Source organism: Phaseolus vulgaris, chromosome 2 (genome assembly GCF_051622355.1).
Source record: "Phaseolus vulgaris cultivar YP4 chromosome 2, ASM5162235v1, whole genome shotgun sequence".
Taxonomy (NCBI): domain Eukaryota; kingdom Viridiplantae; phylum Streptophyta; class Magnoliopsida; order Fabales; family Fabaceae; genus Phaseolus; species Phaseolus vulgaris.
In genome coordinates this window covers 3,505,323-3,528,098 of record NC_143499.1, presented here as the reverse complement: position 1 = coordinate 3,528,098, position 22,776 = coordinate 3,505,323, and the positions used below count along the sequence as shown (strand labels likewise).

General features: G+C 31.9%; 3 protein-coding genes across 3 annotated transcripts; 1 reads left to right on the top strand and 2 right to left on the bottom strand.

Annotated features, from left to right (window-relative positions):
* Positions 1-1,117: 1,117 nt before the first annotated feature.
* On the top strand, positions 1,118-2,965 carry LOC137810253 (eugenol synthase 1). Its single transcript, XM_068611428.1, has 5 exons — positions 1,118-1,534; positions 1,617-1,751; positions 1,951-2,188; positions 2,296-2,499; positions 2,584-2,965. Exons 1-5 carry the CDS (start codon positions 1,352-1,354, stop codon positions 2,748-2,750), a joined length of 927 nt encoding a protein of 308 aa, XP_068467529.1. The 5' UTR covers positions 1,118-1,351; the 3' UTR covers positions 2,751-2,965.
* Positions 2,966-3,661: 696 nt separating this feature from the next.
* LOC137810252 (isoflavone reductase) lies at positions 3,662-5,459 on the bottom strand. The gene is made up of 5 exons (XM_068611427.2): positions 5,085-5,459; positions 4,858-4,992; positions 4,514-4,751; positions 4,199-4,402; positions 3,662-4,080 (listed from the first exon to the last, which is right to left on the bottom strand). The coding sequence occupies exons 1-5, from the start codon at positions 5,298-5,300 to the stop codon at positions 3,917-3,919; spliced, it is 957 nt and encodes a 318-aa protein (XP_068467528.2). The 5' UTR covers positions 5,301-5,459; the 3' UTR covers positions 3,662-3,916.
* A 6,928-nt stretch (positions 5,460-12,387) lies between these two features.
* Positions 12,388-14,151, bottom strand: LOC137810249 (isoflavone reductase). The gene is made up of 5 exons (XM_068611424.2): positions 13,764-14,151; positions 13,538-13,672; positions 13,194-13,431; positions 12,881-13,084; positions 12,388-12,762 (listed from the first exon to the last, which is right to left on the bottom strand). Exons 1-5 carry the CDS (start codon positions 13,977-13,979, stop codon positions 12,599-12,601), a joined length of 957 nt encoding a protein of 318 aa, XP_068467525.2. The 5' UTR covers positions 13,980-14,151; the 3' UTR covers positions 12,388-12,598.
* Between the last annotated feature and the right edge of the window lie 8,625 nt (positions 14,152-22,776).

Here is a 22,776-nt window from a genome sequence, read left to right as displayed (position 1 = left end):
GTAACAGAGTATAAATGTTGCTATTTTAAAAGTTATATTATTACTTATTTAATTGTATTAATACTATTATTATTTGTAGAGTTTGCTCAATAAAGTATGATTGTTTAATATTCATTATAAACATTGACTAATTAAATTTTTTATACGAAATAAAATACGACTGTTATCATACCTTACAACACAATATGGAATATTCCTCCATACAAAATAATATTATATTATGTGCAGTTGACCACCCAAAAAAATAACACTTTTGGTGGTACTTTCTTTATCCACCACTTTATAAAATTAATCATAGTCAAAGATCTAACTATTTATTAAAATTTTATATGCAGAAATAATTGAGTACATATAATAACGATCTCCCAATAATTCGTTCTTAAATCTTATTACTAATTAGATATCAATTTAAAAATTATTTAATAATAATAAAAGTTAATATAGAAATCAATTTTTTTTTTAATTTTTAGAATGATCTCTAATTTAATTATATTACAATTAATTATTTTGACATTAAAAATTGATTTTTATTTCATAATTTTTTTGTAATGTTCCTATGTATTATTATTTTATATAAAAATTCACTCAAAAACTTGATAAAATAATTTTTGCATTGTTTCTTTTTGTAAATCTTACACTAATCTTGATACTTGTGATTTGGTGAATTTTATTAATAATATTATTTTGGCTTTAAAAAAAACTCGAAAAAATAACTGTGTAATTTGTTCTGTAAATTTAACAATTCGCATTATTATATTAGCAAATCCAAAATTTCTTAACAATGATACATGAACAACCAAAATTTATATACAACCATAGTTCACCACTGCAGCATTTTTGCACTGTTTCCACTATTATTTGTAAGCTCTCATAATAAAAAAAATTATTATAAAAAAAATCATAATAATACATTGACAATCCTATTTTTTATCCAACCACGTTATAACTCTCAATATTATTATTTTAATATTTTTTATATAATTTAATTATAAATTTATTTTTTATTATATATATTTATATCTAAATCAATCACATCAAAATATATTCAACTTTCATAATTGTGAGAGTGTCATTTCTAAAAATATATTCAAACCATCATTTTCCTTCTAAAAAAAATGTGTGAATGCATAATAAGAAACTTCAAAAAATAATTATAAACAACAAACTTCAATGAATCCCTTCAAGTATTAGTACATTTTTCTTAGTTGATTATTAGACTTTTCTCTATTGACGTCAATGAATCCCAGAAACTGTTCTACAAATAGGAGGCCAATTCATCCCTAAACTCATCACATCCTCAAACTCAGTGCTTATTTTGATCTGAACCTGAAATTTGAGTTGTTTTTGTTGAATGGCAGCGAAGAGCAAAATCCTGGTTCTTGGAGGAACAGGATACATAGGAAAATTCATAGTTAAGGCCAGCACAGAAGCAGGACATCCCACGTTTGTGTTGATCAGAGAGAACACTGTTTCTCATCCTGAAAAGTCTAAACTTATTGAGACATTCAAGGCCTCAGGAGTCACTCTGCTTTATGTATGTGCCTTTCTTTTTATGTAAGTCAAATTTGGTTAGTGTTTCAAATTTTGATGGAAATCCCTGTGGGTGATTTTTGCAGGGTGATTTACATGATCATGAAAGCCTTGTTAAGGCTTTAAAGGAAGTTGATGTTGTAATATCTACACTGGGTGGACAGCAGATAGATGATCAAGTGAAGCTCATTGCAGCAATTAAAGAAGCTGGAAACATTAAGGTACACGCATAATGTCTTGTGTTACAAAACCTTGAATGAGACATAATAATGTTGGAGATCCCACGTCGACTAGAGATTAGAGTCTTTCATTATAGATAAGTGGGTGCAAACCTTAACCTTATAAGCCAGTTTTATGGGATTGAGTTAGGTTCAAAAGTCTACTTTCATAACAATTAATCCTTGTTTCTTCTATCATCAGAGGTTCCTCCCTTCGGAATTCGGGCTTGATGTGGACAGACACAATGCAGTTGAGCCAGCAGCCAGTTTTTTCAATAAAAAGGTGAATATCCGAAGGACAGTTGAAGCTGAAGGAATCCCCTACACTTACGTTTGTTCATATGCTTTTTCTGGTTACTTCTTGTCAACACTGGGACAACAAAATGTCACAGCCCCTCCCCGGGATAAGGTTGTCATTCTAGGAAATGGAAACGTGAAAGGTAACAAACCACATGCCAAATCAATCTATTGCATGTTTTTGTACAAGTAAAGTGTAATAGACAGCAGTTCAGTTATCTCAGTTGTGCATTTGAAACATTTGTTTCAGCTGTTTATGTGTCGGAGGAAGATGTTGGGACTTATACCATAAAAGCAGTGGACGACCCAAGAACCTTGAACAAAACTCTATACATGAAACTCCCTGCCAATGTTTTGAGCTTCAACCAGCTGGTCTCCTTGTGGGAGAACAAGATTAAGAGTACCCTTGAGAAAGTCTACATTCCAGAAGATCAGCTTCTTAAAAACATCCAGGGTCAGTGTATATACTTTATCAACATTGACCACCAGTGAATGCAATGCTTTTGTTTTTATGTTGTGATTTTGTTTTTCTTTGCAGAGTCTCCTTTCCCTGCCAATTTCATGTTAGCATTAGGCCATGCAATGGTGGTAAAGGAAGTTATTTCCAACCATGAGCTTGACCCTTCTTTAGGTGTGGAAGCTTCTGAAATTTATCCTGAGGTCAAATACACTACCGTTGACAACTATTTGAATGCATTCGTCTGAAATCTATGGAATGCGTAATTGCCAATAAACTACTGCACCCGGTTCAATAAAAGCAGAGCATTTGTGTACACTTGTATTGTCTTTCGTTTGGTTAGTTACTTGTGCTTGTGTTGTCTATAAAAGAGTTCTTCACTGTCTCTTTGTTTACTTAACATGGTTCTGCGTAAATCTTCTTCTGATATAGTAATACTAAAGTTCTGTCACGATTTGTTTTAGTACATGTGTGTTACGATTTAATTACAAGATACACTAGTCTTACATTATATTAGAACTTTAAGACAGTATGCAATTTATTAGATTTTTTGAGTTCTAAACTAAAGCACTGGTATTATAGTATGATTTTCTCAAACATTTAACAAAATAATGTCAAAGTTTTTCATTATATTTATGGGCTTAAATAAGTTGTGCAGGTGATAATACCAGCATTATAATAAGAAGGTGAGTGTAAAAAGATTATGTAGTGAGATTTTAAGACCTAAAAACAATAAAATATAGATTTCCTAATAATACCCATACTTGCACTATAAATTCTGGCTACAACTAATACACAGAAAAAATAAAAACATATTTTTTAGGCAAACCATGCTTCACAAAAGCAAGTGTAAGGGTGTTTGAGTGTGTTTTAATTCAGTTTCATTCATAAATTCAATTTTGAACCTAATTTAATATCTTGCCTTTGGTTTTGATGAGTTTTATTTTTTTAAATGTATTTAGCTGCTTTAATTTTTTTAATTTGATAAATGACAAAATAAATTTACCCCTGGTGCTTTTCCACACCATGCACAGTTATATTTTAACATTTTTCTTTTTAATGAAGTGTAGTGTATGCTTCTGTACTATTTTTTATTTTTCCTTAATCTTTTCTTAGCATATATCTTAGCACCAAAGTGCTTGAAATCTTTTGGGAGCCATTCACCAAATCAAGCATAAAAGAAGCAATGAGACGCATTCATCCAAGAATGATGTATAAATTTAGAAACAGTACTTTTGACTGCAGATTACAGTGTTGCTATTCTTACTGGGTTAAAAGAAGATGCATTAATATAATAAATGGTTTCTGAAGGATTAGACAAACGAAGGAATTTTGAAAGAAAGGAAAACGACATCATTAGTCTTATTGGAGATTTTGCACAGCATGATAAAATATGTTCCTGAAATTTGAGAAATCAGAGAAACTGGTTCAGGTATTCATCAACAGTGGTGTATTTAACGTGAGGATAAGCCTGAGAAGCCTCAACGTCTTTGGTGGGATCAATCTCATAGACTGCATCTCCCCTTATCTGCTGTGAGTGATATAACGCCAACAGGTAATTATTTGGGAAAGACAACTCTGCAGTAAACCAAAACCAAAACCAAAATCAAAATAAATGAATACATGGTTTATTAATTTCACAAACTTATTATTCAACCTGCAGCAATATTGCATATATAAGATATGAGAGTGTTACCTTGAATATCCTTGAGAACCTCTTCCTCTGGAACATAGATTTTCTCAATACTCTTTCCAATTTTTTTCTCCCACAAAGACACAATCTCATTTAAGGTCAAATAATTTGCAGGAAGTCTTATATGCACGGCTTTGTTTAAGGTGTTAGGGTCATTCACTGCTTCCACGGTGTAAGTCCCCACATCAGCCTCAGTCACATATGCACCTGAAACAACTCACTCACAATATTAATTATATATATACACATTCTTCAACCAATTTTATCACTTGTTTTCAAGAGTGTGTGTGTGCTAAAACAATTATTAATTATAAGTACCTTTGACATTTCCATCTCCTTGAATGAATATCTTGTCGCGAGGAGGAACAGTGGTGTCAATCTGTGCTAGGTTACGTAAGAAGTAACCGGTAAAAGCATGACAACACAGGTAAGTGTAAGGAACTCCCTCAGCTTCAATTATTCTCCGGATTTTTGCTTTTTCCTCAAAAACTTCTCTCACTGGTTCAACTGCATCTTGACGATCCACATCCAATCCAAATTCAGATGGGAAGAATCTCTGTTGAATAATCAACACTTAATATGTCACAATATATAGAAGGATTTATGTGGAAAATGTGCATATATTCAGAAAGAAAGATATTTTCCATTAGCAAGAGTGGCACCTTGATGTTTCCAGCTTCTTTTATGGCTGCAATGATCTTCACCTGGTCTTCTATCAGGAGTCTTCCAAATGAGCAGATTACGACATCAACTTGTTTGATTGCGCTGAGCAGACTTTGATGATCATTCATATCTCCCTGCAGAGACAAATGAGTAGTATAAATAGTCTGAGAAGAGTTGAAAAAGAGAAAATGGTAAAAATGATGATGAGATGAAGAGAGGAAGGAACCTGGATTAGAAAAACTCCAGAATTTTGGAAGTTCTGAAGGAGCTCTTCCCTGGTTTCAGGATTGGCAGCTGTGACAAGCCTTGGCTTGTTAACAGTGGGTGGAGTGTCCCTAACCAAGACATAGGTGGGATTGCCTGCCTTCACACTTGCCCACACAATGTGTCTTCCAATGGCTCCTGTGGGTCCCAAAACAAGGATTCTATCTTTTCCAGCCATGAGAGGATATCACAGTGAAAGCAAGCACTGAGCAGTGTGTGGTTTTCTTGTTTTGTAGGTAACTGATTAAAGCAAGAATGGCTGTGTGATGAATAGACAGCAACACTTGGGTTGGTATTTATAGGGCAAGCAAGTTTTTGGGATATGAGAAATGTGGCTGAATATGTCAACAAGAATAACTGAGTAAATAAAGAAATATGTATTTTTTGACAGAAGGGAGGCTGCGCCATGAATTCAGCGGTCCAAAACCAACGAATATTTGAGTTTGGTATATGATGTTCATAAGATGTGTTCTAAACGTATATCTACAGCATTGGTCTCCATGTTGAACGCACCAAAAATAAACAAATATCTATTTCCTCACCGCGCCCATCTGCATCATGGCGTCATGAATTCTCAAGGCCAATAAAAGCCATCATTTTGACTTTCGTTTATTTTTATTTTTATGCAGCACATATGTTTGCAAATAAACAAGCTAATGTTTAATAAATTACATCTTAGTGTTTTATGTTTTAGAGATTACTTATGTTTGATGTTTGTGTTGTGTAAGGTGTTCGTGTCTTACCTAGTTTGTAACTCATTTGAAACATATACTCAGTTTAATATACGCTCCAGTCAAGAAGATTATTAAGCAAACTAGAAACTCAAACATATTTAAAATAAAAATATTTTGATTCGAAAAATTATCCAATATTTAGTGAAAAATGGAAACATGAGTTTGTAAGATATTTAAAAAAGAAAAACGTCAATTTTGTGCAACATACCACATTGGAAGAATCAGTCAATGAAGATACAGCAACCGAACATAACTGTCAAAAAAGGGTGCATTCAATAAACATTTTTGTTTTTTTGTGTTTTTCCTGCAACCGCCTTACATAGTTTAAACAAATGAGTCTATGCTTTTGATTAAAATGATTTATAATTTACATAACATTTTTCAGTTTTTAATTATTATCTAGTTTTTATCACAGGAAATAATACAGTAAATATTTACCCAATGTAAAATTGATACAAAATAAGTTTTAAATGATAAAAAAAATTATTATGATGAAGAAACGTAAGAGACATGAGAAAAAAGTTATTATGGAAGAATTATGAGTGAAGAAATAATATGACTGTACTAAGCCCGGCGGTAATCGGATAATGTTATTATAATCTCTAAAGTTCTAAAATGGCGACATCGTTGAATGTCTCTTTTCATCTTTTTAATAAATTGGTTGAAATCTTGTAGATTCTTCTTCTTCTTTGGTCTTATAACAAAAATTATTAAAAATTTAGAATCAGAACAAGTCAATGAGTAATTCTTTTAAAATGTAATATTCAAATATGTTATTAATATCTAAGGTTAAGAATTTTAGTTTCTATCCTTTTTTTCTAAATCATGGTACATTAGAATGTAGTATATTTACGAATGAATAAGTATTCTAACTCTTTTACATAATTATCAGTACAAGAAAAATTTATTTTAACTGTAAAAAAAAAAAGCTATAAAAAAAAGCTATTAAAAAGGTGAAGCCTATTCAATTGGACACAAAAATAAATATTAAATATTGTGTCCACAATGAAGATCTAACTCACATTATTTTTTTTTAAAAAAGAATAATAATAAGTTAGCGTCTAGAACGAAGAGACAAAATAGATGCAATGAAAAAAATTAAATGTCAAAATAAAATTAAGTCTAGAATCGACACACAAAGTGGATGCAAGTTAAAAATTATTAAAAGTAATAATAATAAGTTAGCATCTAGAATGAAGAACAAAGTAGATGCAATCAAAAAATAAGTTGCAAAATTATATTGCATCCAAAATGGGGACACAAAATGGATGCAAGTTAATATTTTATTACATTTAGCTTATGTCTAGGCGACACTAATATTTGTTTCTCAAGTAGTGTCCCCAATGGTGACACTAAGTTTAATTATTGTTAGAGATTTCACATCGACTAGAAATTAGAACATTTCATAGTACATAAGTGGTTGCAAACCTCACCTTATAAGTTGATTTTATGAGGTTAAGTTAAGCTTAAAGTTCACTTCTTAATATGATATAGAATCATTTCGAGTCTATCCTAACAATTGTTTGTTGGTCTTATCAGACCATCTAGTATCGGTATGTTATCATACCACCCATAATATATAGTTCCACACATATAAGTGGGTGCAAATATAACCTTATAAGCCAGTTTTATGAGGTTGAGTTAGGCTTAAAGTTCATTCTTAATAATTATTTAATTTTATATTCATTTTAGTGTCCCCTAAACCTACACTATAGTTAAATAATATATTTTTCTTTATGTAGGCTTAGCTAACATTATCTTGTAAATTTGTATCCCATTGGAGGTCGTCTCTAATGCATAGCCACCAAAAGATTAGCTTCCATTTCTATTGGGACACTAAGTCCACATTAGCTCCATGTAGCGTCTTTCTTTTGCTCTTTGCATCGCCTTTTTGGAGACTCTACCATCATTATTTCTTGTAGTGTATAGAATAAATTTTAATGTCTGGTGACTTATATTGTTGTTTATCTTCATAAAAAAAAATTGTTTTTTTTTCTATTATATTAATGTATTCTTTACTAATTGTCACACCCCTTTTATATATTCCATGACATGATTTCAGTTACTATATCTTATACATCACTTATACAATAACATAATTATGTGCATATATACTCCTATTTTTTACTACCTATTTCATCGTCATTGTTTTCACTAAATAGTTTGAGTACCTTAGCTTATAGTATCTTGTTGTTGTGTATGAGATTGCACGAATGTAAATAAAACAAAGTAAAGAGTTGTGTCATTCAATTGGAAAATTGGGATTGGGGGTTAATCCTTCTCACTCTTTTGTATTTTGAAAATAATATAATATTTTTCTTTGATTGATATTGATGTTCATATAAAATTCATTTATATTGATTCCTCACATATAAAATTATTAACATAGTCTCATGAATATCAATTCCTCGCATATTTATAAAAACTCCTTATCGTTACGAACATATGTTGATATCAATTAAATTTTCAAATCTATCCATAACATTATGTTAAGCATTATCATTTAGGTCTTAAAAGTACTTTCCAGTAAAATCTAAGAATCAAAATAATGATAAATCAAGTGTTAAGAATAAAATTGCAATACCAATCATCAATCCAGAAAAAAAAGTTATGTTTAAATATCATCTCAATACATAAGAGTTTGAACATATTACTCTCAATCCGAAATGTAGAAGTGGTCATCCATGTTGGCCATTACAAACATGGAAAACAAGATCCAAGATATGATTCTCCTTGACGACGACCTCCTCTAGGATTTTCTATCTCCTTCTAATGATATTAATGATGATATTAATATTAATATTTTTATTAATATTGATAATAACAATATTAATATTAATGAGAATATTAATATTAATAACATTATTAGTAATAATAATATTAATAATATTATTAGTATTAATAATATTAATAATATTTATAATATTAATAATATTCACAATACTTAATAATATTAACAATATTTAATAATGTTCCTGCAAAAGGGTCCAAAAACTCTCTTTAAGCAGAATGTGTTGACTTCTCGGATTGGGCTTTTTGGGTTGGACTCTCGGATTAGGCCTTCGGGTTGGACTCTCGGATTTGGCCTTTGGGTTGGACTCTCAGATTGGGCTCTTAACTCCTACTTAGTTGAACCTAAGTTTGGCAAGCTTCTTAAGTTGGGCTGGATCAACTGCACCCTTCGACTTCTCCTCTCGGTCTCCTTTCGCGGTTGGGTGTGTGTGCCTGCAAGACACTCCGATGCCAAAGTCAGAATTAGTTTTATGTAATTATTAGATAAAAATCACTCCACTTACCTCTTAGACTAATGTCCTATTTATAGTGTTTTCTTATTGGGCTCATAACCTATTTGGGTCTTTCTTTTTGTACCTAATATCTTTTTAAACACACACCTATTAATCTGTGCCTTATCATGCTGGACCTTGCTACAGTAACCATATTTATTATATATATATATATATATATTTCTTATATTTAACTTTTTTATATATATACTTTTCGACTAGACCTTTCATCTATACTTTTCGGTTAGACCTCTCGGCCTAGCAGTACACTAGCCCCTAGACATGAGGATTTTTGTTGAAAAAGACATTATGCCTAAAAATAAAAATAAAAAGGTGCATTCAAATCTTGTCGTAGAAAAATCTTTTTTCAAATCATTTTGATTTTGTATTAAATGCCTCGTTTTATGTGTTTTTTCTCGATCACAACGATTGACTTGATGTGATAGATGCACCTGACCGTTAGATGCGAAACATTTTAACGATTAAGATGTCATGACCTTTCAAGTGTAGGGTTTTATTGTTGTTATAAATATCCAATCTCATTTACACTTTCTTGTATTCTTACTTATGAGAGTTTTAGTAAATTGCATCAAGGTATAATGTCTATCTCCAACTCTGTTTCCGTGTCTGATGAATTTATGGGTTTTTCGAGCGCGGGTGGCGAATCTACTGGAAGAGTGATACGAGACGACCGAGATGCATATTCGGTTTCATCATCTGCTACTCTTTCATGTACGAAGGATTCAAATGAAGCGACTACAGATGTTGAAGTCGATAGAGCCAAGAGGACTACACCAAGGATAAATCTTCATCTCGGTAATATTTGGGTCAATCCTAAGGTCTAAGAACTTTTCTCTCGGTATCGTTCTTCTAAAGATCTTCGTGATTTTCTTTCAAATATTCACATTTATTCTCTCAATGTTGTTGAAGAAATAATTTCTTTTCGTGTGGTGGAGATGTTGATAATGTTTGTCATGGTCGTGAAGATGATAGTTGTGATTTTTTTTAATTTTATGAATTTTTTTTACTGATCTTCACATTTGATTTCCTTTAAGCGAATTTCAAATGGGTGTACTCAATTATCTAAATATTGCTCCTACCCAACTTCATCCTAATGGTTGAGCTTCTATGCAAGCTTTTAGTATCTTGTGTAAACTAATGTCGCTTTTTCCTAGTCCAAAAGCTTTCTTGTATTACTATAGTTATCGGCCTGGTAAACGACCAAGTTGGTTGTCTTTGATTAGTGAATCTAGAATTTGTTTTCTTAAACCTTTTACTTCCTCATATAAGAATTTCAAAGGAGGTTTTTTCAAAATTCTAATCGAGGAGGATGGAATGAAATATTTCTTTGATGGTGATGCTCCAAAATTTCCTTTCTACTGGACTAGTCAACCCTTGAAGTTTAACTATTGGTCATACCATTCGATGGATGTCGAAGATCGTCCTGTTATTGAAGTTCTCGATCATTATCCTACCAGATTCCTACTCGCGCTCTATTACGGTTATACACCTCAAAAATGCCGAAAAAAGATTTCTTTGGTATGAGTTTGTTCAAAATTTTGCTACGTAACAAGAGATTTTTAACTTTGCTAAATGTTTTATTGGTTTTTAGGTTTGATGGCTACCACTAATCCAAAAGCTCAATCTTACTTCTCCAAAATTGTGAACAAAGCAGGAGGTTTGACTCCTCGGCCTGAACCAGAAATTAATCATGCAGTTGAAATGGAGATTGTCGAACCGATATCTCGGGTTGAAGCTATTGAGCTCGAAAATGATGAAAATGTTGTTGGTCCTTCACAAAAGAATAAGAAAAGAGATTGAAGTACTAGGAGATCACATTCATCTTCTAGGCGTCATCGTCATATCCAAGGTAGTTCTTCACAATCACTTCTAGGTTCAATCTTTGCTGCTACTACTCGTTTTCGGAATTTATTCTAACGAACCTTGATGAGTCCTCGTACAACATGCTTAAAGCATTTGATGTTCCATCTTTGGTTGATTTTGTTATTGAACTTTCAAGTCGTGCTTTATTAATCGAAAAAATGATGAAGGAAAAAAGTACAAGCGTATTTCCTATGCTGATTTTGAAAGGATGAAGACTGAACTTGCTAAATCAAATGGAAAGCTTAAATCTTTTAATGCTCAAATAAAAGAGTTAGATACTTTGAATTTTCATCAAGAAACCGAGAAGCTGGATGTATCTGAAGCTGAAGGTTTTGTTATTGATCAACATAAATTGGGTTTCGACTTCAACAAGCCAAATATTTTTACAAGATTCCCTTGGATGAATGAAACTTTGATGTTGACAAGGACTTCTACAATGGTAATGGGTGTTATCCAAAACTTGTGGGGTAAGTTTTTCTTATTCTGATTGGTGTCTTGAGCCTCCGGATTACATGAGATCTATCAGATATTGCTAGGTGGTTTTACGTGGGGTGGGGAGGCATAGGAGTTATGTTATGATGTTTTTTTGTTTGTCTGGTTTATGTATTTTTGGTTGGTCATAGTGCTTAATTGTAAGATGTTTGTATAAGAATTGAGGTATCCCTAAAATACTCCATTATATTCCTAGGTTCGAGTCCTAGTCAGTGCAAAATGCCTCTAGGTGACTACGACGGATCATTGGAAGCCAAAAATACATTTTCTAAATTTTAAAATCAATAGGACGAATAAAAGTGTTAACTAGATTTGGGGTTGTGTGAGTTGTTGGTAGATACGCTATGGATTCATAGGAATAGGAAGATTTTTAAAATAAGTACGATAGACCACATTGAAATTTTGAGAATGATGTAACTTAAGGTATGATCATGGATGTTATCTAAAATGTGTAAGGTAAGTTTTTCATATTTCAATTGGTGATTTTGAGTCTCTCAGTGAGATCTATCCTGAGATCTATCCTATATTGTTAGGTGGTTTTACATAGGAATTATAACTTTCCATTATATTCATTCGTTTTTTTCCCATAAAAAAAAAACTCTTTGACCGTCAACCCCTTGCTCAAGTCCACGGAGCTTGCGTCTTCTTTTCAATAACAATGATATTTTTTAGCTGAAACTAATTTCTACTTTCTTTTATTGCCTTTTCTCTTTATCTTTCTCTTATCACATCCCTAGTTTACATTTCCTTATTTTATCTGTTTATTTAGTGTGCCTCTTTAATTAAACTCCATCACGAGTGCAGTCCAGTGTGCTTGAAAAAATTTCCAGGGACCCTCAACACGAAGCATTAAAAGAAGCAATGAGACGCATTCATCCAAGAATGATGTAAAAATTTAGAAACAGTACTTTTGACTGCAGATTACAGTGTTGCTATTCTTTTTGGGTTAAAAGAAGATGCATTAATATAATAAATGGTTTCTAAAGGATTAGACAAACGAAGGAATTTTGAAAGAAAGGAAAACGACATCATTAGTCTTATTGGAGATTGCATGATAAGATATGTTCCTGAAATTTGAGAAATCAGAGAAACTGGTTCAAGTATTCATCAACAGTGGTGTATTTAACATGTGGATAAGCCTGAGAAGCCTCAACGTCTTTGGTGGGATCAATCTCATAGACTGCATCTCCCCTTATCTGCTGTGAGTGATATAACGCCAACAGGTAATTATTTGGGAAAGACAACTCTGCAGTAAACCAAAACCAAAACCAAAATCAAAATAAATGAATACATGGTTTATTAATTTCACAAACTTATTATTCAACCTGCAGCAATATTGCATATATAAGATATGAGAGTGTTACCTTGAATATCCTTGAGAACCTCTTCCTCTGGAACATAGATTTTCTCAATACTCTTTCCAATTTTTTTCTCCCACAAAGACACAATCTCATTTAAGGTCAAATAATTTGCAGGAAGTCTTATATGCACGGCTTTGTTTAAGGTGTTAGGGTCATTCACTGCTTCCACGGTGTAAGTCCCCACATCAGCCTCAGTCACATATGCACCTGAAACAACTCACTCACAATATTAATTATATATATACACATTCTTCAACCAATTTTATCACTTGTTTTCAAGAGTGTGTGTGCTAAAACAATTATTAATTATAAGTACCTTTGACATTTCCATCTCCTTGAATGAATATCTTGTCGCGAGGAGGAACAGTGGTGTCAATCTGTGCTAGGTTACGTAAGAAGTAACCGGTAAAAGCATGACAACACAGGTAAGTGTAAGGAACTCCCTCAGCTTCAATTATTCTCCGGATTTTTGCTTTTTCCTCAAAAACTTCTCTCACTGGTTCAACTGCATCTTGACGATCCACATCCAATCCAAATTCAGATGGGAAGAATCTCTGTTGAATAATCAACACTTAATATGTCACAATATATAGAAGGATTTATGTGGAAAATGTGCATATATTCAGAAAGAAAGATATTTTCCATTAGCAAGAGTGGCACCTTGATGTTTCCAGCTTCTTTTATGGCTGCAATGATCTTCACCTGGTCTTCTATCAGGAGTCTTCCAAATGAGCAGATTACGACGTCAACTTGTTTGATTGCGTTGACCAGACTTTGATGATCATTCATATTTCCCTGCAGAGGTAAATGAGTAGTATAAGTAGTCTGAAAAGAGTTGAAAAGAGAAAATGGTAAAAATGATGTTGAGATGAAGAGAGGAAGGAACCTGGATTAGAAAAACTCCAGAATTTTGGAAGTTCTGAAGGAGCTCTTCCCTGGTTTCAGGATTGGCAGCTGTGACAAGCCTTGGCTTGTTAACAGTGGGTGGAGTGTCCCTAACCAAGACATAGGTGGGATTTCCAGCCTTCACACTTGCCCACACAATGTGTCTTCCAATGGCTCCTGTGGGTCCCAAAACAAGGATTCTATCTTTTCCAGCCATGAGAGGAGATCACAGTGAAAGCAAGCACTTAGCAGTGTGTGGTTTTCTTGTTTTGTAGGTAACTGATTAAAGCAACAATGGCTCTGTGATGCATAGACAGCAACACTTGCGTTGGTATTTATAGGGCAAGCAAGTTTTTGTTCTGCATGCAAACGTTGGCTTCGTGTGGTCTGAAAGTCTATTGCAGCAAATAAACAAATATGAATATGCTGTTCAGCGGCCGGCGGCGCCATAACTTCCTCATGTCCACACCAACCAATAATGACATTTTCTTGACCCAACATATACATCTTGAATCTTGGTCAAGCATTGAATTGTGCATCATAATTATGAATAATATATTTTTTTTCAAGATTTTCCTAAAACTAAAACAATCAAACAGTAACCCAAAGATTAGTTCTATGTTTCATCATTAAATACTTACTAATGACGAATTGTTTTTAACATTAATCATATTGTTTTAATATATTATTTTTCATTCTAAATACAAATTAGTGTTTAATTTTTTCTTTTCTAATTTTTTATTGATTACTTTTATTGATATTTTAAATTATTTTAGTTCATAAACAATAAAAGTTTTGAATGGTATGCTGCTTTCCTTTGTGAAGATTGGGAGATTAAAATAAATATTTTCAAAAGTTAAAAATTTATTATTATTCACTTTTCATGTATTAATTATCCAATGATATTAAAAAGAGGAAGATCAAGGAGAGAGGTTAAATTCTTAATCGGATGAGTCTAATAAATAATTATAATTAACCATTAAATTTAAAAGTAAAAGGTAATTTTCTTATAATCATTTTCTATGTTCATCAAATGTGTTACAAATATATATCTTGACAAAAGGTAAACAAAATAGAAATTATCAGTAAGAGACAATCACTCTTACACCCGTTTAATTTCCAAACAAGAAGAGAAATGAGAGAGTTTATTGTGCATTGAAAACACAATAATCAAGATAATAAAGGTCAAAATTACAGAAAATGAAAACTTTTTTTCCTTTCAATTTTTTTTTCACATTTTAAAAGAGATTTGTAAGAAAACTTTATATATATATATATATATATATATATATATATATAATTTTTTATGATTTATTCTATTATCCTTTTTCATTTTAAACTCATGTTATTATTAATTTTTATGTAAAATAAAATTATAATCTACACACAAATAAATATAAACAAAATCATAAAAATAAAATTTTTTTAAAAAATATAATCAATCATATTATAAATATAATATGTTATATATTATATTTCAATCACTAGAAATAAAATTTTAATTAAAAATAGTTATATATAATTTAAAAATATCAATCAAATTAATTTTTAAATGCAAAAATAAATCTGTAAATTTACATTTTTATTAATTAAAAAAAATATAATTTCAATCACAACAATCACATACTCGTAAACTTTTACCATATTTTCCACTCTTTATCTTAATTTTAACAATTTTACTTTCTTCATATTTTCACTTTAAATCACCTCAAAGTTATTTCTCTTTAAATCACCTAAATCCAAATTAAAGAAGCAAATTTTTTTAATGAAATTATTAGACCGCACTAGCGATGCAATAATTTGCTTAAATATGTTCCATTAATTATGTTATAGCTACTATTTTGATCATCTTTTAATTTTATATTTAAAATAATATAATCCAATAATATAAAAGGTTTTTAATTTTTTTTCCTAAAGTACTAGACCAATTTAAAACTTGTTAAGAGAGATACTCACAATAAAACCTATTTCCAAAAATGTTCAATAAAAGAAGTCAGTCAACGTAAATATTATTTTCTGATATACATTAAACAAAGTCAGTGAATCATAACGTATTCGAATTTTAATTCAAGTATGGCTCAATTGAGATTATGGGGTATAATTACATTTTAATTTTGTGAATATAAATGAAATAAGCTGATAAAAAAATATAAACCAAATAAATCAAATTAAATAAATGCGTAATTGATTCATTATATACTACTTGTACATTTGATATTAATAATTACTTTTAATAATAATTAAAAAAATCAAGTAATATAAAGTTCTTTATTTATTTCTACAATAATAATACTAAATTTTATATCAATAATAATTTTATATCATCGTGTTTCAATTTAGCCACCAAAAACAAAGTCAAACAAGTTTGTGGCTTATACTAAGGACAAACTTATGGAACGGATTGGTCCATTAAATTTTAATTTTTTATTTATTTAATAAGTAGTATTAATGAAAATTTTATTCAAAATGCTCATATAAGATTAAATATATGAAATAACATAAGAAATCAATAATTAGGTGGTGGTTGATTAAGATCAAAAATACGACCTAAAACACCAGATTTACTACTACTACCAGTATTACTACGATTATGAATCACTTTGTGTCCATTTAAACTTCGTTGGGTATCAAAAGCTAAGCCACATTGAGGACATACGAAACTTTTAGGAGGCCTAGAATGGATGCTCTTGTGTCTTATTAAACCATGTTTGGTTGTCATTTCTTCATCACATATGTCGCATGTGTAATCCTTCTAATCTTCATTCTTCTCTTCCATTAAATTTTAAGGGAACCGATAATTTGACACCCCAATTAAGTGTTGTGCCAGATTACGCCTGCTGATGTGGATGAAAATATAATAAAGTATTATGTGGGGCCAGTATTGTTGAGGTGGCAAAATTTTAAAATTTAGGGTTCTGTAGTAAAATATTAGGTTTTAGAAAGGCAAAATCAGCCCCATTTTCTCAGTGCAATTTGGAGTGGTAGCGATTCTCATTCCGATTCCGGTGAAGTCTACGATCAGCACAATTTGTAGTGCGATATCGGTACCGCATTACATTGGATTTCGTTTTTGTTTGGATATTTCTGAAATTGCGATTCCGATTTTGGTAACGTTTGCGATTCTGATTCCGGTAACGTCTGCGATTTTGATTCCGGTGAGCTCTTTGATTTGGCATCTATTTTCATATAATTTTTCGTCAAGTTTTCATTGGTTTCGTTTTGATTTTTTAGGACTTAGCGTTTTTCGATTTCATTTATTTGTTGGATGTTGGGCTTTTGGAGTGTTGGACACTGGGGTTTATTGGTGTTTTAATTTTCTATATGTTGAATGACCTTTGTATTGGTTTGGATTTGACTTTTTAGGGTTTCCTAGCAATTGGTGAAGGAGGGAACTGCAGTTTGGTTAACTCGTATGCGAGAGAGGGTTTTCCTTACAAACCCCGGGAGGTTAAGACTTTGGTCATAAAGGCGTTGGTGTCTGAAGCTGCAGCTGCATCTCAAGCCAATGAGTTCTTGTTGGCTAACCAGGCTTGCTTCTAAAACCTAATCCTATCCTAACTTAATATTTAAAATATATGCTTCTGGATTTTTGCTTCTTTTTCTTAACTTAACTTAACATATAGCTTCTTCCATGTACAGTTTATGCAACATGTGATGCACCTATAGAGACTGGAATTCTTCAAAGCATGTTCCTGGTAATCTACACTAGTTAGTTCGTCTCTTGGTTTATTTCTACATTTTAATTCTATTAATAGTAATTAATTGTCATCCTTGTCTGTTTGGTGCCAATATGTCGTTCCGTAACAGATAGTTATTGTATTATATTGGATCCGACCAAAGATGAAGAAGAGGTTAGTAGAATCAATTTTGGTTAAAATGTTATTTCATTTTCATCTAATTTCTTGGGAGTTTAGTTAGCTGAGTAAATTTGGTCTACATTGGACTCATTTGCATTCTACATTTGTTGTGAAAAATATTTGAAAATATCATTAAACCTTTGTTGCCCCAATTTAGTTATTGGTGTCTTGAAAAGCCTTACGTCATTGATGTTACAAGCCTTCCTGTTAGAGTGAAGATTCCACCATGTACCTTTTTAAATTAGTTTTAAATTATTCTGTTCTTTGGTTCTTAAATTGTAAATGTGTTGAAATAGTTATTTAGTTTTAAAATTTGCAACTATGTTGAAATTGCTATTTGGTTCCTAAATTTGCAAGGGATGGGTGTGTGAGACACTAATGTAACAAACAACTATAGGGCAGTATTCTTTTATGTTAGTTATTGATGAAATTGTGGGACAATATTGTTTTATGTTCTCTCTAAATCCCTTTGTAGTTGCTAATGATGTGCCGCCACCTGGTGATGGAAAATGCTTGGTTAATTGAAAATCTGATTGCTCCCATTTGTAAGTGTATGTTGCCCTATTTGATGAGCTGAAGAGAAGTGCCAATTGATGCCACTTTTGTGATCATACTGCTTAGTAATTGCTTGGAATTAAATTGTAGTTTATAGTAATTCTGATCCTTAACTCTTCTTCCAATATTTAAAATTGATTACATGCATTCTGTAATGTCTTCCAGACAATCTTTTTCAAATAATTTCTTACTAGTGAGATTCAAATAGAGATATGATTCCCCTTTGTATGGAGAAAACTTTATTAGAAGTGTATGTTGGTTTGGTTTTGAACAGGAAACATTCACACAAATTATTTTTTGTTAATTTTAAATCAACGAAGATTAAATAGGTTTGGGGTATCATATATATATAGCTTTATATTATTGTTTTAATTTTTTTAACACTGGGACTTCAACTGTGTCTATTTTACATTATTGACAAAAATATCAAAAGTGAGAGAATATGAACAACATCATATTTACCCAGCAAGATAAAAGTATAGTATAAGACCACAACTGAAATAAGTACGAGTAAGCTGTTGGTAGTCCTTGAGATTATTTAGGTTGAGCAATTTAATCCCTATGATTTCAAAAGCCTTGTATTATTAGACACTATAATTATGCTTCACTGCCCAATCCTCATGGGCCTTTCTTTGAAGGACCACCACTGCCACCAAAAAATATTCAAAACTGTTTGCATAGACCCAAATCTGCATGTAGAATAAAAAACTTATTTATTAATAGAACTGCACATATATTTAAGAATTGAGGTATTAATAGAACTGCACAACAATTCATGTTGCTCTAAATTTACTGAATGTTCTATTATTGAAGCATAAGCATACTGATGTTATAAGAATGTATGTTGGTTTCGTTCTCAACAGGAAACATTCACAAAATTGTTTGAGGATATAATGTCAATTAGCGGATGTTCAGATGAGGAAGTTCTTACGATTGATCGTCATCCTCAGGGTCAAGCTAAGGTTTCTTTGAAATGATGCTTTTTGTTTTTAAGTAGACATGACAATTACATTTATTTATCTTTAATTACAATTATTATAGTGTATTTGTATTTGATTTTGATATACAGGTGTTTAGGCATAATTGCAGGTCAAAGCGTTTGGCTGTTGTGAACATGGTTATAACTTTGCTACAAAAGAGTATTATACAGTCCACCCCATTTGGATGGCTTTTGTTTGTTCGTGAGGACATCAAATTGAGTCGTGGACTTTTAAGTAAGTTATGTAGTTCTTGGGTGGAGAGGAAGCAAAGTTTTTCAATTCAGTATCAATTTGTGTCGTTTAGTTTGGTAGATGTGTGTTTAGGTGTAGGTCTTAAAGTAGGTGGTAGAAAAATTGATTTAAGGAAAAGTAGTATTATATCTCACATAAGGAGTTTTTTTGAAGAAGGTCATGTAATTGTGGAAATGATATATTCTGTTATTTTGAAACTTGGGAATGATATTTCCTCAAAGGACTTTTGTAAGTTGTATGTCTTGTTAGGTTTGTCGGAGTTTATTCTCCCTACTAGATTGGGTTTAGTTCATGATGGGTTGTTTAACCTTGTTGATGATTTAGACAAACTTGATATGTATAATTGGGGGGGTTTAGTGTATGATATTTTGGTTGATAGTTTGTGTTCAGCTTCAAAATGGATTACGCGGGGAAATATGTCGTATATCCATGTGGATGGTTGCGTTTACCTCTTGCAGGTAAAATGAAACATTTTTGTTATTGGTAAATGTTTGTAATAATTGTGCATTTGTGTTGACCTTTTAATAAATGCCTTTTTTGTATTCATTGTTCAGATATGGGCGATGGAACATTTGTTCTCTTATAAGCGTCAAGTACCTACTAGTGGGAATAAATATTCCCGTATCATGCATTGGATGGATGTTAGAGTTGGTGACCATGAACTTGAACGTGGTCTGCGTAAGAATAATGTATGTTTTTTTTTTTGTAATTTGTATTACCTTAATGTTGTTTTGAATGTAGATAATTATTTTTGGAATTATATATGTCAACAAATAGGTTGTTGTTGAGTTATGTGCTTCCAATGAAGAACTTTGCAGTAAATTTGTTGAAGAAGATTTTGACCAAATTGGGTGTCGAATTACGAAGAAGAAACCAACAAAGGATGAAGTCCGTGCAATGAGGGTGAAAGTTCTTCAACTGATGCAGAAATCTGAGGAGCAGGAATTATTAATCACAAGTATGGAGAAAGAGGTTAATGACATAGTTGAGTTAATTGCAAGGAGAAATTGTCTTCGTCGTGATACTCAGTCAGAAGTAGTTGAAGTTGAACCTCTTGCAATGGATTGCACATACTTGAAAAAGGCAGAAAGCAGTCATGAAGATGTAGATGAAGATAAACAATTACATGTAGATGAAGTACAACCAAATGAAGAATTCAACAGTCATGAAGATGTACATGAAGATAAACAATTACATGTAGATGAAGTCCAACCAAATGAAGAAGTCAACATGTTTCCTAAAATGAACGGTGAACCGAGGAAACGTTTCAAGAGTGCTGTTTTGAAAACACCTTGGACCACATATCAAGGAGGAAGCCAAAAAAACCCAAAAACTGATGCTTCATTAATGGATATGTTTTTAGGTGCTTTTTGATTTTAAGTTAGTGCATGTATGCTTTGCTGACATTGTTGAAACCATTGTAATTTGTAGTATTGCACCAATAATTTTGTTCAGGAGTAATTATTATGGAAACTCTGAATGTGTAAGTGGATTAATTTTGTTATTCATTAACAGTATTGTTATTGATTAATTTTGTAGTATTGTTTTTATTAATGAACTTTGTACTGAATGGTGAAAAACCCAAAAACTGATGATTCATTAATGAATATGTTTTTAGGTGCTTTTCGTTTTTAAGTTAGTGGATGTATGCTTTACTGACATTGTTGAAACCATTGTAATTTTGTTATTCATTAATAGTATTGTTATTGATTAATTTTGTACTATTGTTTTTATTAATGAACTTTGTACTTAATGGTGACAATTATATTGTGAACCCTGTTTGCATCCAAAAAATCCAAAACTAATCACTCAGTTGCAGGATTAAGTGACTGTGCAAAAAGTACAACATAGGTCTCCAGTTAAAATAAAAGGGGTCCCCACTTACATCAAAACACCAGAATTTGAGGTAGTCTTTCACCAATGAATGGCCTGAACCTCCAATGAGGTCCCTGGACTCCCATCTCAACCCTCTTTGCAGCCAAAAAATCCAAAACTAATCACTCAGTTGCAGGATTAAGTGACTGTGCAAAAAGTACAACATAGGTCCCCAATTAAAATCAAAGGGGTCCCCACTTACATTAAAACACCAAAATTTGAGGTAGTCTTTCACCAATGAATGGCATGAACCTCCAATGAGGTCCCTAGACTCCCATCTCAATCCTCTTTGCAGCCAAAAAATCCAAAACTAATCACTCAGTTGCAGGATTAAGTTACTGTGCAAAAAGTACAGCATACGTCCCCAATTCAAATGAAAGGGGTCCCCATTTACATAAAAACACCAAAAAAACTGAGATGTTAATAATCGTCATTTAACATTATTTGACGTCACATACAAGTTTGAGCTACATAATATTCAAGATTGTCTAATTCCTTATTTTTTGATGGCCTTGAATAATAACTCCATCTTTTCTGCATCTGAAAATTGATGAGGATGTCAAATGTTAGACAATATACATGGGCAACTTTCATTATAGTTTTTAAAGTGTTGTTCATTTCTTGTATTGTACCTAGAGTCGTGGGTGGAAGTCTTACTACTGGATGACAAGCACGAACTAAGTCGTCAGTGGGTGGACATATGTCAGAATTGAAAACCTACATGAATGACAATTTAATTTCAAGCATGTAATGTAATGTAAAGAAGACGATTATTATTTTAACCTGCACAGTTGTATTACATTTATGTTGTTTGACTGCATACCTTGACAATGTTGTTAAGAGTGATATTAAGGTAGAAGTTCCTTCGATTTGGAGTGAAAATGCCCACCTAAAAAACACACAAAAATACTTGTATGAATGACATGACATGGAATTGTAAAAGAAAAGTTTTTTTTTCGTGCGTTAATACATTCTTTAAGACTAAGACAAAGCCAACTTCAATTAGAGAACCAAATTCTTCATTCTTTAAAACCTTCCCATGAACACTTGCACTTGCAGTCCCCGTCGGATCCTGTAAAGCAAGAAATTTAATATACAACTTCTTCTGCACAATGTAAGAAAGACTACATAATAGGTATATTACCTTAATTGTTATTAACATGTCTCCTAGACCAGTGTGCTTGCATGATTTGATTAGACAACTTAAGAGTGGGAAAACATCTAATTCTTTCAAACTTCCCAGGAATGATCTCTGTTCAGAACCACGTCCTTCAATTTCTCCTTCGCAATAAAATGAAAAAATCATTAGACATAAACTTTTGTTGTTCCATTCTAAAAAACGTGATTGAGTATTACCTTGGAATTGAAGGAATTTTTCTGCCCATTTCCATTGGTTGGATGTAAAATCACGGTCATAAGTTTGTTGACCTATACGGTTTATAAGTTCTTGAGTGTTTACTGATTGCTCAGAGTTTCGATTAAGAATGATGGCTTG

Excerpts from the sequence above, each read along its gene's own strand:
- LOC137810253 (XM_068611428.1), top strand. The coding sequence starts at position 1,352 with ATGGCAGCGAAGAGCAAAATCCTGGTTCTTGGAGGAACAGGATACATA. Across the intron at positions 1,535-1,616 it reads CAGGAGTCACTCTGCTTTAT|GGTGATTTACATGATCATGA; the intron begins GTATGTGCCTTT and ends TGATTTTTGCAG. Across the intron at positions 2,500-2,583 it reads GCTTCTTAAAAACATCCAGG|AGTCTCCTTTCCCTGCCAAT; the intron begins GTCAGTGTATAT and ends TTTTCTTTGCAG.
- LOC137810249 (XM_068611424.2), bottom strand. The coding sequence starts at position 13,979 with ATGGCTGGAAAAGATAGAATCCTTGTTTTGGGACCCACAGGAGCCATT. Across the intron at positions 13,673-13,763 it reads CTGGAGTTTTTCTAATCCAG|GGAAATATGAATGATCATCA; the intron begins GTTCCTTCCTCT and ends TTACCTCTGCAG. Across the intron at positions 13,432-13,537 it reads AAGAAGCTGGAAACATCAAG|AGATTCTTCCCATCTGAATT; the intron begins GTGCCACTCTTG and ends ATTATTCAACAG.
- LOC137810252 (XM_068611427.2), bottom strand. The coding sequence starts at position 5,300 with ATGGCTGGAAAAGATAGAATCCTTGTTTTGGGACCCACAGGAGCCATT. Across the intron at positions 4,752-4,857 it reads AAGAAGCTGGAAACATCAAG|AGATTCTTCCCATCTGAATT; the intron begins GTGCCACTCTTG and ends ATTATTCAACAG. Across the intron at positions 4,403-4,513 it reads AGGAGATGGAAATGTCAAAG|GTGCATATGTGACTGAGGCT; the intron begins GTACTTATAATT and ends GAGTTGTTTCAG.